Below are 16,773 nucleotides of genomic sequence, written 5' to 3' on the forward strand. Positions count from 1 at the left end.
TTTTGTGTTTTTTTTTTCAACAGACTTCTAAAAGAGGAGGTTCGATTCAAATATATATATATATATATATATATATTTCGCGAAATCATTGCGAATTGTGATACGATTTGAATGATACTTTTTTAAAAAAGATTTATTTATATTGGTACATTGCGAATTTTGTTCAAATTTAAATAGCTTTTTTTTTTTGATATAATCCAACAATTTTATTATGCCTTATTTAACTTTATGTCCTTAGTACCATATCATACAAGTCGTTAACTGTGCACTGCTGAACATAGGTCTCCCCCCACAAGAGTGGTTTTGAGAGTAGTTTCCACGCTTGGCAGCAGGCAGTTATAAGAGGAACGCTGCTTCCCATCCCTCCACCATTGGGTTCTCTTAGTCGCCTCTTACGGCTTCCACGGGAAAGGAAGGGGTGGCCCATTCTATGCCGAGACCATACGGCAATGTCCTCAGTAGTAGCTTATAAATTATCCTGTAAAGTCTTTTTTTATTGCTTTATAGTATTATTTTATTTATAAACAATCTTCAAAATCAAATTTTCTTATTTTCCTAAAAATTCGTCTCTCTAAGTATTTAGGAAAAAAAAATTACAAACATCATTTAGTAGTTTTTACCCGCGAGTTCATTTGCGTGACTGGGATATGTTTATTAAGATAAAAACTAAACTATATCATTCTGCATCCTAATAATACGTGTATATAAAATTTCATGGTAATTAACACGTTAGGGTGTTATAAGGTAACAAACAAACATACTTTCACATTATACTATTAGTAAGGATTACAGACATCGAGAAATATAAGCCAAACCGATCCAGATGTTCTGAAGTTACACTCTCACCAACAAACAGAATTTATTTTTATTTGTAAAGGTAGATTGTAATGAAACAAGATTATTTGATGAATAGTTATATTTCTATTACTACGCATTTCGACGTTCTAAATGAAATGAAATTCTAAGCGAGCTGCCGCGAAAAAAATACGAGTAAAATGAACAAGGCATTTATTAGGTTTTCTTGTTTGCAAACCGTAGCGCAATAGTTGGCATATTGCTTTATAAATAGTAAACATGGCCGTCGATTCGATTTCGGCCATTTCCAAGATTGAAAATTGTCTTAAAGGAGTTAAGGGTGTTCCGTGTATGGGAATGAAACCTCGCAGTGGTATTTCACATTTTTTATTTTTACACTTTACGTCGGTGACCGTAAACGAATTTTACTACATCGCTCCATCATTTCATTTCAATTACACGATAGAATGATACTAGAACATAAATATTTTTTTCGTATTATTTAAGATCAAATAGATAATCTTTTTTACACTCTAATGTAACGATATCATTTAATTTGTCATTATCATTAAGCAAAATACAACAAATTAAATTGTACAACTTATAATTAATTATACTCTTTATCGGAGAGAACAATCATTTAAGAGCTAAACCATTGTAATTATAATATATAAATACTCGTAACAAAAATGAAGGAACTAAATATTTGTATCTACTAAAGTAATAGAATCACATGTTTATTAACTAAAAAATAAGTACTCATTGTCTTATATATACTAACTATACTTTACGTCCTTAGATTTGGCTCCTGATGAAATTCATTTGTAATAATATCTACGCTTAATGAAAATAGTGCCGAGAAGCCAATTACGATTAGGTAGTTAGTCGGTAGTGCCTGTCACGTGTCACAGGTAGCGAGAATCGAGGAAGAAACTGGAAATAAAGCCCTGGGCGCACAGCGCAACTCAATCCGACCGTGGAATGAACACACCAAAGATTATTCCGCCTCAGCCGGCGAAATATCCAATAAAACTTATCAATATAATTATTTCATCAACCTTATTAACAAATAACAAACTTAATTAAAACGTTTCAATTAAAACTTTAACAAAATCACGCTAATACTGCTGAATTTGTACGAATTAGGTAATTGTCCGATAATATACAACGCAATATACAATCACATGTCACAACGTAATGGAAATAAGAGAAAACATATTCTAATATAAAGATTATAAGAGTGCGATTATAAAAAAGAGATATAGCGGCGGAGGCTTCTGAAGGCGTTGAAAAACACAAGTAGTTATCGTTACCGAAACATGGTGCTGATAATGAACATTCATTAATTTTTTTTGGCACATGTATTTTTATACAGACATCATTAATTACTCCATTGACCTTATTTATTTTACAATTAAGTAGGTACATGAGAATCATAAAGTCATGGAACATGCAGCTTTTCTATAACCGAATAAACACAAATAAGTGAAAGCAACAGGACTCTGATAAACTATAAGTAGTTAAATATTCAATAATACAATGTAATTAGTTTATATATAAAATCCCTGTAATGATAATATTGTTATATGTATGACGTGACACTAGGTGCTCTACTCTGTACTGTAGTGAGGCTCGCTGTCGCTCAGAGTTACTGTGTTCATTGTGCAATGTACAATAATTATATAAAATAGAATCGTAAATAGTGTTCAGTCTTCTGTTAAGAGTTTTTGCAGTTTATTAAAAATGTTACTTCGTTAATACTCTAATTAGGGATAATGGAATATTTTAAGTGAATCAGTGGGTGTAGCGGGTGTCGCGCGTTGAGATGTTTGTCGTACAAAAGTTACGACACAACAAACAAAATACTGTTAGTGTTTATGGGAATGTACATAGCATAGTTATAAAGGAAACATTAAATTTTCAACATACTTAAAAATCATTAATACCTATACAAATAATCGTATATACAATAAGTAAACCATTTACGTCTCTAGTCACTTGATATCACTAATCAATATGAAATCATTGTATACAATTATCTAAAGCCAGGTAGGATTGAACCTCGATTTATTCTAACTTTCATTATTATTCACTAAAATCTTGAAAGCTCCTTTTTATTTGAACATTGAGTGCAGATACTTTAATTTGTCTAACCTGACGCGCACTGTCCTTTGGTACATTGAACGGATTGTCTAGATGGGCTTATAAACCTCTGTACAGTAATCGTAATAGGATTTGCTTTCTACAATCCGCGCCGATGAAAATGTATTAGATTGTTAATATTACGCCCACAGTGTGAAAGGCCTACTGAACTCGGCGGGTTATATAAGACAAATCCTATTATAATCACTCTAAGGTGGGTTTTTTAACCCCCCAGTTCTTGGGAAAAGTAATAATAAACGCAATTCATACTGGATTATTATGTTATGTGTAAATTTTTGAACTATCTGATATAGAAAATTATTCAATTTTAATCATAAAATACTTAAATTTCACTGCCACTATAATGAATAAAATAAATATAAATAAAGAAATTAACCAGTGAAAATTAAGTACAAAATGATTATGACTACTAAAGAAGTTTTAAATTCATGGATATTTTAAAAATATCACTTCATATATGTTTTTTTATAGTACTGAGGTGGCAAATAAGCATACGGCCCAATTGATGGTAAGTGGTTACCATAGCCTATGAACGCTTGCAATACCAGAAGCATTACGCGCGAATTGCCGACCATGAAGAAATTTCTTTACCACTTTTTGAAGAACCTCAACTCTTAGAAAAATCTCGACAGGAAGCTCATTTTATAACCTGAGCGTTCATGGAAGGATCCATCTCTGTAATCGCGCTGTACACGATAATTCAGGCTCTAAGGTATGGAGGTGAACTCCCTGTCGGTGGTGAGTTGTACAATGGTAGAAAGTGATCGTGGATATCATGTTATAAAATTCCTCACAACACAGTCCATTGTACAAGCGGTAGAACACGCAGAGTGAGGCAAAATCTCTCCTAAGACTTTTAAGGGCTCGATACCCCTTGTAATCCTAGTTCATCGACAATTTTCATAGCTTTGCACTTAAATGAAGAACTCCATGTTGGGCTAGATTTACTACTTATAGAGCAGCAATCCTTGATTCGGCACGAAGTATTACTTCGCTTTAAATACACTGTTTTTGGATGCGAGATCGACTTTGTTTTCTAGCTGGCCACAGAACTGTACGTTAGCCAAAAATCCCAATGCTTCTAGAGATGATAAGGGACGTGCCTTGGCATTGTGGTGCCACAACAAATGGGGTTTTTAGTGGTGATAATCCCGCTAATACACAAGCTGCGCAAGCTTATGTTTTAGTGAAATTAAATTGGACTAAGTTTTGTTATCCCCAATCGGTGATCCTGGCTAGCGTTCTCTCGATTTGAGACATTTGTTCACGATTGTCCTCCACGATGGAATGAGGGATTTTATTACGACCCGTCATCCCCAGTGCTGTTATGACATGTTAACCTGAGGTGGCATAGTAATAAATGTCGCCTAAGGTTAACATCTTTGATATGCAGTAGAAATAGCGTTGGGGATAGCACTGAGCCTTGTGGGGTGCCAGAATTAATATCCATGCTATCGGAGCAGCTACCATCGACAATGATTTTTATGTGTTTGCCAGACATAAAGTTGGCAATCCGTTTATATAGGCTCTCGGGATATTTATAATAGGGTAATTTCAATAGAAGAATCCAGATACAAAATAATACAGTATGAGTTGTGATTACAGCTCCCGCTGAATTGTTTCAGCCTTCAACGAAGCCTTATAAGGGATCACATATTATAAAATAGATTTGTTATTTTACTGAATACCTTGACACTTTATGTTTTTGGTTGCGAAGTAATTTATTCAATTAATCGTCATGACCACTTCGATGGAAGTTAGCGTGTCTTGGTTTATGTTTTGTGTTAGTGTCAGATGTTTGACTAGTGCGTCGGACCGTCTGTGTCGTGTCTGCTTCCCTACCAGAACAGTTCACTGTTATTCACTTCACTAAATACTACAACAATTACAAATACACTACTATTTACCATTTTAGACACTTAATGTCTATAATAATGGTTAATTCTTTATATCCCCATCTCCCCATTAGATTTATCAATAACTATTTACATTTAAAATTGTTTATCATCGAATATAACTATTATTACGAAATATTTTACAAACTTTGGTGAAATGCAGAAGTGGAATCGCACATTTAACACATAATATCTACATTGGAATTATAACACAACGGGTCCGTCGTCTTATGAAGCGAAACTTATTTTGTACAGTAACTAAAATAGGCGGCTTGCGCCGCAAACGATATGGAGTCACCTACCAACTAATGTGGAATGTATGAATGGAATGTTAACAATAAAAATGTGTTCGGAAAATCTTAACGATAACAATCACAACACCTTTCATACTTATTGCACTCCTTCGGAATAAATTATCGCCTATCACTTACGCGATATAATATACATTTACAATATTAACACATGTTTAAATATAAATTTAACTAATTTTAAAGTGGACGCCGCTCGTCGCGAGCTACGGAGGTGTTTTACAAATACTCTCTAAAAATATTGTTACGCAGTTACTGGGGAAACACATTAGCAAAACTGAAACTTTTATAGTGTATTTCAAAGAGATCACAACTTATACACGTGTTCCAGCAAGTATTACACATCGTAACTAACGCACGCATACAGAACCCGGTGTCCTCATTATAGACGAAAAAAAAAATATTATAAAATATATTAAAAAATGTTTGTACCTCATATAAAAATACAGTAGGTTAAAGGTACTGAAAAGGATATACAAAAATAAGAAATACATATTTAGGTTTCTTTCAAAAAGGTAACTTGATTCTGTATACTTTGGTAATTCACTAACCAAATTCCAGTTTTACCTATATACTCAAGTGTTCCTCATTTGATACCTAATTTGTTTTAGTCCGTAATAGAGCGACCAGCTAATCCAATTAGGTCTTACTATAAGGTCCTCGTTTAGCAGCCGAAGGTATAGTGGGATTCAAAGACTTGTTAACAGATGGAAGACGGTGCAATTTTAGTCTTGCCCGTTGTGATGGAGGAGCGTGCGATTATCAGGTGGATGCGGCGGATGTGATGGCGCGCGGTAAGAGTCTCCTTCCTCATCTGCAGAGTTTTCCTTTGACCGGTCGCTCTTACAGTCCTCTTCTTTTGTCACACCCGAAAGAGAGTCCAAAGCCATTGGCATGGACTGATATAGCTCCCGCGCTTTGTCGTTTGGCGGGAGCAGATGCAGCATGTTCAGCGGCATCGGGAAGCCCGGAGTAAATTCAGGATAAAATCCTGGAGGGAATGGATTAAACATAGGATTTGAAGAGATATCCGGTTCGGAGCTCGCCGGTCTTTGGCTTGAGTTTTGATGATCGTCTTTATCGTGGTGTTTACTCGGGGGGTGATTGTTGTTGTTGTTGCCCGAGTTGAGGTTCAGCACGTCGAGAGGTCCGCCAATGCAGTCCTTCCGTAGCTGTTCCAGCTTTAAACTTTTGCCGTACTTTCCGCGTACGTACATCAATAGGGAATTGTAAGGTATACCAAAGATCCTTGACGCTTGACTCGTAGTCATTTTTTTGTTCCATACATGTTGTAGTGCTTCTGTCAGTTCGGCGTTCGTCCAGGATCTGGGTGGGCCGCCTCGTGGTGCGCTGTGCTGCCCTTTCGGTCTCCCTGTTAAAAAAATTGCAAATATTTAGTAAAAATACCAATATTTTCTGTCACATTATAGTGTAGTTAATTAGGTTATGCACAATATAAGTAGTTGTATGATTTACGGGCCAACAGAGTGCAGGCAGACGGCGCAAGGGGTCGGCACGACATGTGCCGTGTGCCGCGCGCCACCGCGGCATTACGCGAATGCACCACTATCTAATAACCGTGTTTTGGCTGAGCAATAACTCCGTGTACTGAAATGAGCGGGTTGCGCGACATTTTGTTGGCGGCGATTTGTCATTAATTTGTTACGAGCACGCGACTATTATGGCGAGTTTTGTCAAAAAGTAATGCGGACATGCATATGCCGGCGATGTCGCCCCACGTAACTTTATAGTTTTATAATTTCGGCGGAGCACGTTAACTCGATTCCGATCAGATAATTCGAAGAACGTTTCGGATTACCGGCGGAATGATGTTTTATTATGGAAATTAGTTTTTCTTTTAATAGTTGTCCCGGGTCACGCGACTTGCGCCGCGCTCGGGTTGAAATTAAAAGGATGTTTTTCATTTGTAGCTCGTTAGCATTTTATGAGGGAGCGAGGGCATGCATCAGCTCGTCTCGGACTGGGCGCTAATCGATCGGTGACTATTGTGTCGCCGCGTCGACGTGGATGCGACGCCCGACGTTCGGAGAGCTGCCGGCTCTCCTGTATCGCATTCAAAGCATACGTTAGAGTCGCCGCCGCTTGTTCTGTTCCCCTATGAGATACGTTATCAGATCGTCTTAATAAACATTGCTCGGAAACAATGGGCGTTTAACATTTGCGCGGAGCGATTGCGATACGAGTCTACGCGAGATGTGTGATGGGTTTGCAGAATGCCGATGCAGTTTGTACACTATTATTATTTCTCCCATTGTTACGTAAGGATCCAATAACCAGATATTTATTGTTTTTGAATACATTAATAAAAAATAAATAAATAATCTTGAGAATTTATTTCGATACAGGGGCTTTTTTTTTTCAGGATCTCCGTGAACCTAAGTTTTAGATTAGTACGTCGTAAATGGGGCACAATAATGATGTAAATATATATAGGAAGTTTGATTATGTACTTAGTTTTATATTTAGTTTAAATATATAGATTATTTATTAGCTGTGTTTTTATAGTATATTGTTATTTAGTTAAATTTATTTGATAGGTATATATCAGGAAATCTTTACAAATCTATTTATTTTAATTTTTAGTTATATAATTTTTTTTTCTAAGGAAAGTTTAAGACATTTATTTCTCTAAAGATTTACATAAATCACTTAAATGAGAAATTTAAAACTATGAGCATGCACTTAATATCTACTGTTAGCGAGCATAATTTATCAAACATCAACTAAAAATAAAACATAATGTGAAGCTACCTTCATTTTATAAAAATTATAAAACACAATGCGACTCAATACAACAAGTTGCTTATAATGTAAGGGTAAATCTACAATCTTCGGTTAACTGATGGTTAAATTACACTTATTGTACTATTATTTTATTTATTATTTGTCTCATTCTGTTATGTTATTATTATTAATTATTCAAAATAACTTTATATCCAAACTATGAAACCCCAACTCGTAACAATAGTATTTCTTAATAGATACGTCATTAAACCCCTTAAGAAAAGAGCATATTCTTTAGAATATTTTAAGTGATATCCATAATTTGGCAAATACAGTGTGACTTCAAAGTAGTTCAAGTTTCTTCACTACTTGTGTAAGTAATTCATATACATATGAGTATTATTTTTTCCAACGTATTTTCGTCTATTTCGTTGTTAGTTTAGTTACTTTAATATGGGGTATTTAAAAATACATGGTCATAAAAATTTAAAAGTCCGGCAACGCACATGCAACTCTCTCGTGTTATTTATAGACGTTCGTGGGCGACGGTAGCAGCTTTCCATGAGTTGGACCGTGTATTCGTTTGCCTCTTTTTTTTATACAACATAGAATGGCATGGCGGTTGACTGGTAGACAATGCCATCAGGCATTAAGTCCGCCCTGTGGACATTTTTCAATGTGTGCAAAAGTATAAATAAATAAATAAATCGCAAACAAGCTGACGGCCCATCAGATGGAAAGTGTTAACCGTCGCCTATAGACTTTCTAACAATAAAAAAATGGAAGGTAACTATTAGTATATACGTGTCTATCTTAATCGTTTATTGACTCAACTACGAGTTCCTCTTCGTAGTTGGTTCTTGTTTTGATAAACTTTACTTTTTTGTAACTGACAAGTCCTTTCCATTAAAATATATATATATATTTAATGTACCTAAGTTTAGAACTTTAACTTTATTTAATATACATTAGGATTTTTGATGATGCCCTATGTTACCCTTACATTATACAGATAGAGTGTCTCCATACAAATGCTTCGAGAAAAGCGGGTCAACTTTTCCATACAATTTTGCGTGATAAATAGTCATGAGTGTTTCCTTTATAACTTCTATATTTATTTTGCTTTATAGTTTTTGCATCTTTTTAATACGTAAAAACTCATTGTATTTATTATATAATTAAATACATGTAAAGATATATTATGTGCGTAAGTATATAGAAAACTGATAAGAACACGAGTCAGCTAATTTGATAGTTAGCTGACAAATAGTTGACCCGTTTTTGAGACTATAATAACATAATCTAAGTGGGGGTGGGGGGGGGGGAAGGTATTGTTAGTAATGGAGACTGAGAATCCCATTGCTAGCAATATACCCAATCAGGTCGACCTGCTCGCGGTTTCCCCTGGACACTATCATGGTTAATTCCTGATGAATTCATCATGATGGGCTAACTGACCTGTTTTCATTCTCATCTATCACCCTTCACTGGTGCTCCGCCAGCGTATCCCGTTAGCGTGAGTGGGGTTACCACACCATTTTTACCCAACAAAAAAAAATATAATCTAAGTATATAAAGTGACCTAAACTCACCAGGTGCAGTCTTAATGATTATAGCGTTAATACTAATAAAATAATAAAATACTTACATTTCTTTTTCACGTTGGTGAAGAGTTGTGTGTCTAGGGGCGGACCCCGGTGTTCCACGTCCATCAGTGGGTACATCTTGTGTTCCATGCCCGGCGGGAACAGTCCCAGGGGCGAGTCTAGCCCGAACACTGGGGACAATAGATTTGACTTAGAATATTTTGAAAAATATAGCTAAACATTTTTCCTCTTTTCCTTATTTTAAGCTATAGTCTTTTGACTTGTGCGACCGAAATTTGTTCTCTGTTTGAGAAAAAAAACTGTCTTTCTCCTTTCTAAGTATGTGTGTTGCAGCTAAAGTAATAAATCCGGATATCATATATACTATCCAACCATTACATGTAATATTTACAAAAATTAGACAAAGTGATAATTGACTTTGATTTAGTCAAATTAACTAGCTATTTTGAATAATATCTTGGAAGATTTTGATAAAGTAATAAAAAATATACTAAGTAAAGATTATAAAGTTTTATATCAATTTGCCTTAAGCATATTTATTTGCAGCAAGCAATAATATGCTGTTATTTTAAATAGTAATAATTATAATTTTTAAACAAATGAATACATGCACCGATCAAAAGACAGTCTGCTGATGTGCAAACTAATTTTATTTAAAGGATGTTTTTGTAATAATTTCGACAATACTCGTTTCATTACTTCTGTTAAATCAGACTAAACCTACGTTTGATATCTTTAGAAGGTATTGAACAATTTAAATTTTTCTCACCGCATAATTACATTTCTGTTTTGCCAAAGCTTGACCAGGAGAGGATGCTATATAGCATCAGGAATAAATAAGTAAAAACAAGCAACAAAGTTATTCAAACAATTAGCATATATTACAAAATATCATTCGTATAGCTAGTAATATTGACAAATAGATGGTAACAAAAGACTAATGATTGATTAAATCCTAAATATTGGAGCATGATATAGCCATACAAATTTAATATAGGTGTATCATTAATATGTATACCTAATCCAAATTATTATTTTCCATTTCAAATAAAAAATATATATATATTAAAATAAATTACTAAATTTAACATTTAAACTAAACAAATATATTAATATTTGGTTTATTCGTTATATTTTGCAGTTTAGTTCTACTACTCGATACTAGATGGCGCTAGTAGTTACGCTTCTACGTTGCTCGAGTTTGCACGAGCAAACTCGAATGTGTATGCACATAAACAATTTTTATAAGTAATCTATTTTTAAATACTTGGCGTAATTCGTAAATAAACTTGGTTATTTTAAAATAAGAGGACAAAGAATAGAGAATATTAAGAAAAATATTAGGTACATGTTTATCTAGTTGTATATTTTATGAATTATATCGGCAAAAATGTATATATGTATATTTATCGAAGTTATTATTATTTGTAATTGTTATAGAAGCAAACTAACTGACGGTTCACTAAATGGTATACGCCCAGTATAAAAAATAGACATCTAAGAACTATGCAATCTTGAAATATATTTAGTCATACCACTAGAGAGTTCTTTAGACTGTGACTACACGTAGATATACTTGCTAAATATGTCTAGTTGTTGTATAGTTGTCCATTGTGGATTCTATAAGATATAAAAGGCTAAGCGCTTTCTCGAAGAAGTGTTCACAGTCCGTTGAACCAAATGGGACAAATCGATATCTCGTGTCTTGCTTTATTGCGAAGTCTTACCTCGTCCTGCAGTCGCGGATTCATTTAAATATATATAGTATCTCAGATAAGTATATTCAGCTATCGATCACAGATTTATTTATGAGTATTTATTAAGTAAATAAATATAATATGATTATCTAATTTCATTCGTGTTTCAACCGTGAAGCAGTTGTGTTTGCATGGCTGTGTTTCGGTTTGAAGGGTGGGATATGGCGTGAATTTACTGGGTACAGAGCAATAACATCGGAGTCCTTAGGAATGGCAACGTATGGGGGTATCATGGGCGAAACAGTATACTCTGTTATGTCCATGTTACTGCTCATGTCTATAGGTGACGGTTACCACTTTCCATCAGGTGGGCCGTCAGCTTGTATGCCATATTCTAACTTGTATAAAAATATATATAAAAATATATATATATATATATATATATATATATATATATATATATATATATATATATATGTATGTATGTATGTATATTAATCTTGATCAAAACTCTCTCTCTCGAATGTTCCATACAATATTTCAAATAGATTTTGTTTAAATGAATCAACAGATTAATGTTATAATAATATAGTAAATAGGTGTAATTTGAATTAATTTTAAGAAGCAGATAACTTTACCAACCCTAAAGTATATAAAAAAAAATATTTAAAAATGTTTGTAAACAAGTCTATTTTAATAAAGATGATTTGAATTTAAGAATTTGAATTTGAATTATTCGTTTAATCCTGATTAATATGTTACATATGAAAGTATGATTGTTACTTCTGAGTATATTAGTAGCTAAGGCAGTCACTATGAATCTTGGTATACATAGGTATATGTACTTCATCGCATGGGATGAAGAAGGACATAGGGAACTTTTTATCCTGATCAGTGAATTTTTTTATACTTCTATAACAAACAAGTATACAGTCCATCTAATGGTAAATGGGGTTACCGTAGTCTATAGATGCCTGCAACATTAGGGATGTCACGCGTGCGTTGACGACCCTTAAAAATCCTTAATACGCCCTTTTCGAAGAACCTCGGTTATGTAAAGGAAGTCATTAATTAATAATAATACTAAGTGCCATATGGTGACACAAATTGTTTGGATCTCAGGCTAGGATACTCTAGTTGAGAGATACCAGATAACTAACATTTGAAGTCACTTTAAAAAGTACCTTTTCTAATTGGCAGGACCGTGAATTGAACCTGAGACTTCATTTACGCAATGCGGCGTTCTTACAAGTTAGTGTGTCGAAGTATAATAAGTTAATATTTGTTTAGACTACGCATATTACATAATTAATATGATTTTAAAAACTGTTTCTGTATAGTATTTATATACCTTAGTATGGTATGCAGGTTGTAGTGGATGTAAAGTCCAAAGCACTTGATATTATTGAATATTTATTATTTTAAAACTATATGTAAAGAGACGACATGTTATACGTGCTGTGTGGCGGGAGCGAGAGAGCTCGAACGAACGAGTCAGAATGAATGATTATTGAACAGTTTCGTTAAGAGTAATATTAAATAATTAAGTATATAGCGCTTAAAGTTGTGAGTTATTCATCAGACGTAATGTTAATATAATAAAATTAATAAATACATTGTATTAAAAATGTAATCTTTAAATGTAAATATTTATTTTTAAGAAAAATCTCTAGGAAAGATGAGTGAATGTACAATTATTTTTTTTCATTTTAGATTAGCTTTTATGTATGCGTGAATTTCAGATTCAGAACTAGTAAAATTAGCCGTGTAGTTCTGGCATAAAATAGACCCATTCTTTCTTATGTCGTGGGTGTGGGTGTCGTAAGAGCTGACTAAAGGAGGGCGAGGGGTGGGCAGCAACGTCCCTCTTAAAACATCTCTAATGCCTAACTGCGTTTGCCAATTCGCCTTCCAAGCATGACAACTATTGGCAAAACCCCACCAAGGGGGAGACTTGTGTTCACCAGTGGACAGTTAAAAGCTGATATGATGATGAGGAAAACTGATGAAATAGACTACTTTAGATGGCGTATCAAAATAAAACATACCCAATTTATAATATAACCTTCGTTTCAATAATACTCTCCAACTATTTTTCCCCTCTCACCGTACTGGTTTCGCTTCAAACTCTTTTCTCCTACATTCTTCACGACTCTGGAATGCGCTTCTTGATGCCATTAGGAGACTACCGACTAAACCGTCTATCAAAAAAAGCGTTCACGCTCACTTTTTTACTTTATCCGAGCAGTAAGTGCTTTATATTATTCTCAATTTCGTGTATAATATAGTATATGTGTAAGTATATTTGTTATTCATATATATTTAATCTTTTATATATGTAATTTTAGTATGTATGTATATCAATAATTACTAGTACCGTATTCGAGTATTCTGACACTTCGCTATGGTTGACTGGGAGAGAATGCTTTTAGCATTAAGTCCGTCATGTACACATATTTGTACTAATAAATAAATAAATAAATAAATTTTAAGTTAAACCTTCAGGCGATAAAGGGAACTTAATGGTAGAGAGATCGGCAACAACATCCCTCTTAAAATATCTCTAAAATCTTAACCGCCTGCCAAGCGTGGCAACTACTGGAAAAACTCTCCTTATGGGAAAGGCTTATGTTCAGCAGTGGACAGTGGACAGTGGACAGTTAAAATGAAGAAGCATATGTTTATTTCTCGTTGTCCGTATATTGTTTTATAATATCTTTGGTATACATCTACATTGGCTCTAAGCAAATACATTGAGTTGAGAGCATTCAAAACAAAAGACCGGTTCGGTGAACATCTGGGAGAGTATTTTCTTGAGCACGTTATTTAATACAAGTGGTCTACCCTGGCTTTGTACGAAAGAAAGATAAATTACTTAATTTATTCATACTTAATTGTACATACTAATAATACATAAAAATATGACAGAGGTAAGCAAATGTATAAAAGCGAGCTTAACTCTAAAATAGGTCTTAATACTTTATATTAGCTTTAAAAGGAAAGTTTTGATATTTTAGGTTATATTAGTGTAATTTTAGTAGGAATTCATAATTATTTTTATAATAATAAATAGCCTATATTTTTGGCTGATAACGTAACTTTTTATGGGTGAAAGAATTTTTAAATTCGATTGAGTAGTTTTTGAGTTTATCCATACACAAACAAACAATCAAATCCTTCCTCTTTATAATATTACTACAGATTACACACATTATTTCTTTATTAAAGTGGTTCAATAGCAACAAATTGCTTTTATATTAGTATTTTTGCTTTTTACAACGGTTTGATATATTTTGTGTGGTCACCATATTACGTGTATTGAAACCGCAGGCTGCAAGATTTGAGTTATACTTATGTATCGAAACGTAGTTAAGTCGAGGTATCACTGGAAGAGGTTATTTTAGTTGTTTGTGGCAAGGTTTTAAAATTTTTATATCTACTTATAAAAAAGCCAACATCAATCGTGACAAAATTAATGTGGGGCGAACACGGTATAAAAAGAATCATCGAATCTGGTCACAATTGGATATGATACTTTAATAACAATAACTTCGTTAATTATCCGTGGTAGCTTGTAATTAGTTTACGGGCTTTTGTAATTTATAAGTCTGATTGATAACCTAGTCTGAATAAAAAAATATTTTAACAGAATATTGGTTTAGAGATTGGGTTTTGTGTAATTCGTATGACATATTGTTTTAGGTGTATTTTAAAATAGAAAGGTTTTCGTAAGGACAAGGTGTATATTATCATCATTATCATGTTCAAATCATCACAGCATCATGTATCATCAGATAGGAACTGCCCTACATGTTGACCAAATATGTGATGTACTACTGCTGAGAAAGGTGAAAAGGGTATGCACCTATATATACGTATATTTGCAATCCAGTGTCAAAATTAGATTATTATTTGACAAAAAAACACAAAGTTACAAACACAAGATTCAATGGGCCCCACACTAGGCGAGCCTGTATCGTGGGCACCAGATGTCATGTCCATTGTTGAATATAGGCCTCTTCTAAAAGGGGGATTAAAAAGTAGTTGCCACGTTTGGCAGGCGGGTTGGCAATTAGGCTTTGGTGATGTTTCAAGAGAGATGCTGTTGCCCATGCCTTGACCATTAAGTTTTCTTAGTTTCCTCTTACGACAGCCACGGGAAAGAAAGTGGTGGAACATTCTTAGCTGGGATTACAAGGCACGACAAGGGGTATATTATTTCCTTTATTAGGTATTATTTTTATTCACTACTGCTACTAGTGGTCTGTTTTCAATGGTTAGCTGGTAGAAAGTGCTATAGATAGATAGATACTCTTTATTGTTTCCTCCAAAAGATTACAATAGTAAACTTATTCTAGATATAAACAATTACAAGAAATAATTACAATGAGAAAACAATGAGCGACCTTATCCCTAAGAGCGATCTTTTCCAGGCAACTTTTGGATGGAGAGGAGTAATTATAAACAATTTGGTAGGAGAAACGATGAAAAATTTTGTTAGTTCTGAATATGGGAGATGTGATACATATAATAATATAAATATTATCCCTACTCATTATTATTATAATATATATATATATATATATATATACATACATACATACATACTATAATGCATTGAGGTCGTCAGCAGTATACATATTTTACGTTTTTTTTTTTATAAAACTTAAAACACTGCTTATGCAAATAAATTGAAGACCTACCTGTTAGAAGGTGGTAACTGTAGTCTATAAGGAAGAGTACTGTGGACATCACGGGATATACTATGCCACCAATGGCATAAGATTACATTGCCATTCGTGAAAACTAATGTAATATATTTCTTAGGCCTACTAAAGTTATCCGTACAATTTAATATCACTAAGAAAGTTGTTCAAATTTATAAATGGAATTAAAGATAACGATGTTACATTTTAAGTGGATAGTAAAATTAGTATGAAATATGTAACTCGGACTCGGGAAACTGTTAACAAGCGATCTTTATACGATCTATATACGCGAATAAGTCGTATAATGCATGCATGCGCAGCTGATATAGCCCGGCTTAGGTTTTATTACAGTCGTCGGAATACGTAACGAACCGTTAATTCGTGTCACTCGTTTGCCCACTCGTTAGTCGGTCCGATACTAGTTATTTTGCATAATTACCGACAATCAATAAGTCCACATTCATATTGGTGGGGAGTACAAAAATAAAGTGGACAAATATAAGGTATAAGTATTTCAGTTTAGTCACCTTATTTCTTAATCTAAGTTTATCACAGTGATGTTTGAAAACTATATTACCTATGATGTGTATTAAATTTGTAGAGAATTTTTCTAAATTTGAATTTTGTATTATTTCAGCTTATTAGTGTTATGGTTTTGTAATTAGACTGTATCTAATTATTATGTGCTACGGTTTTATTTTCTTTTCAATCCTGGTTTGTTCCTTATTCAATATTAGTGACGAGGCTTTGGGAATTTACAAAAACGCTTTTTCAGTATATGCTTACTTTACTTACCTAAGTGATACTTAGTTGTATAATTTCAGATTTCTGATTTTCGAAGATCAATTATTATA

The 16,773-nt window shown here is 33.7% G+C and overlaps 1 protein-coding gene across 1 annotated transcript in view; it reads right to left on the reverse strand.

Moving 5' to 3' along the window:
• Nucleotides 1-3,730: 3,730 nt before the first annotated feature.
• Nucleotides 3,731-16,773, reverse strand: part of LOC113518672 (protein jim lovell) — a 43,246-nt gene continuing 30,203 nt past the window's right edge. The window contains exons 2-3 of the mRNA XM_031908836.2: nt 9,555-9,683; nt 3,731-6,533 (exon numbers count right to left, since the gene is read on the reverse strand). Of these exons, the coding sequence (XP_031764696.1) occupies nt 5,887-6,533; nt 9,555-9,683 (776 nt within the window). The 3' untranslated portion in view covers nt 3,731-5,886. The remainder of the gene's footprint in view (nt 6,534-9,554; nt 9,684-16,773) is intronic.

Source organism: Galleria mellonella, unplaced genomic scaffold (genome assembly GCF_026898425.1).
Source record: "Galleria mellonella isolate WM207_F2 unplaced genomic scaffold, CSIRO_AGI_GalMel_v1 utg56, whole genome shotgun sequence".
NCBI classification, from domain to species: Eukaryota; Metazoa; Arthropoda; class Insecta; order Lepidoptera; family Pyralidae; genus Galleria; species Galleria mellonella.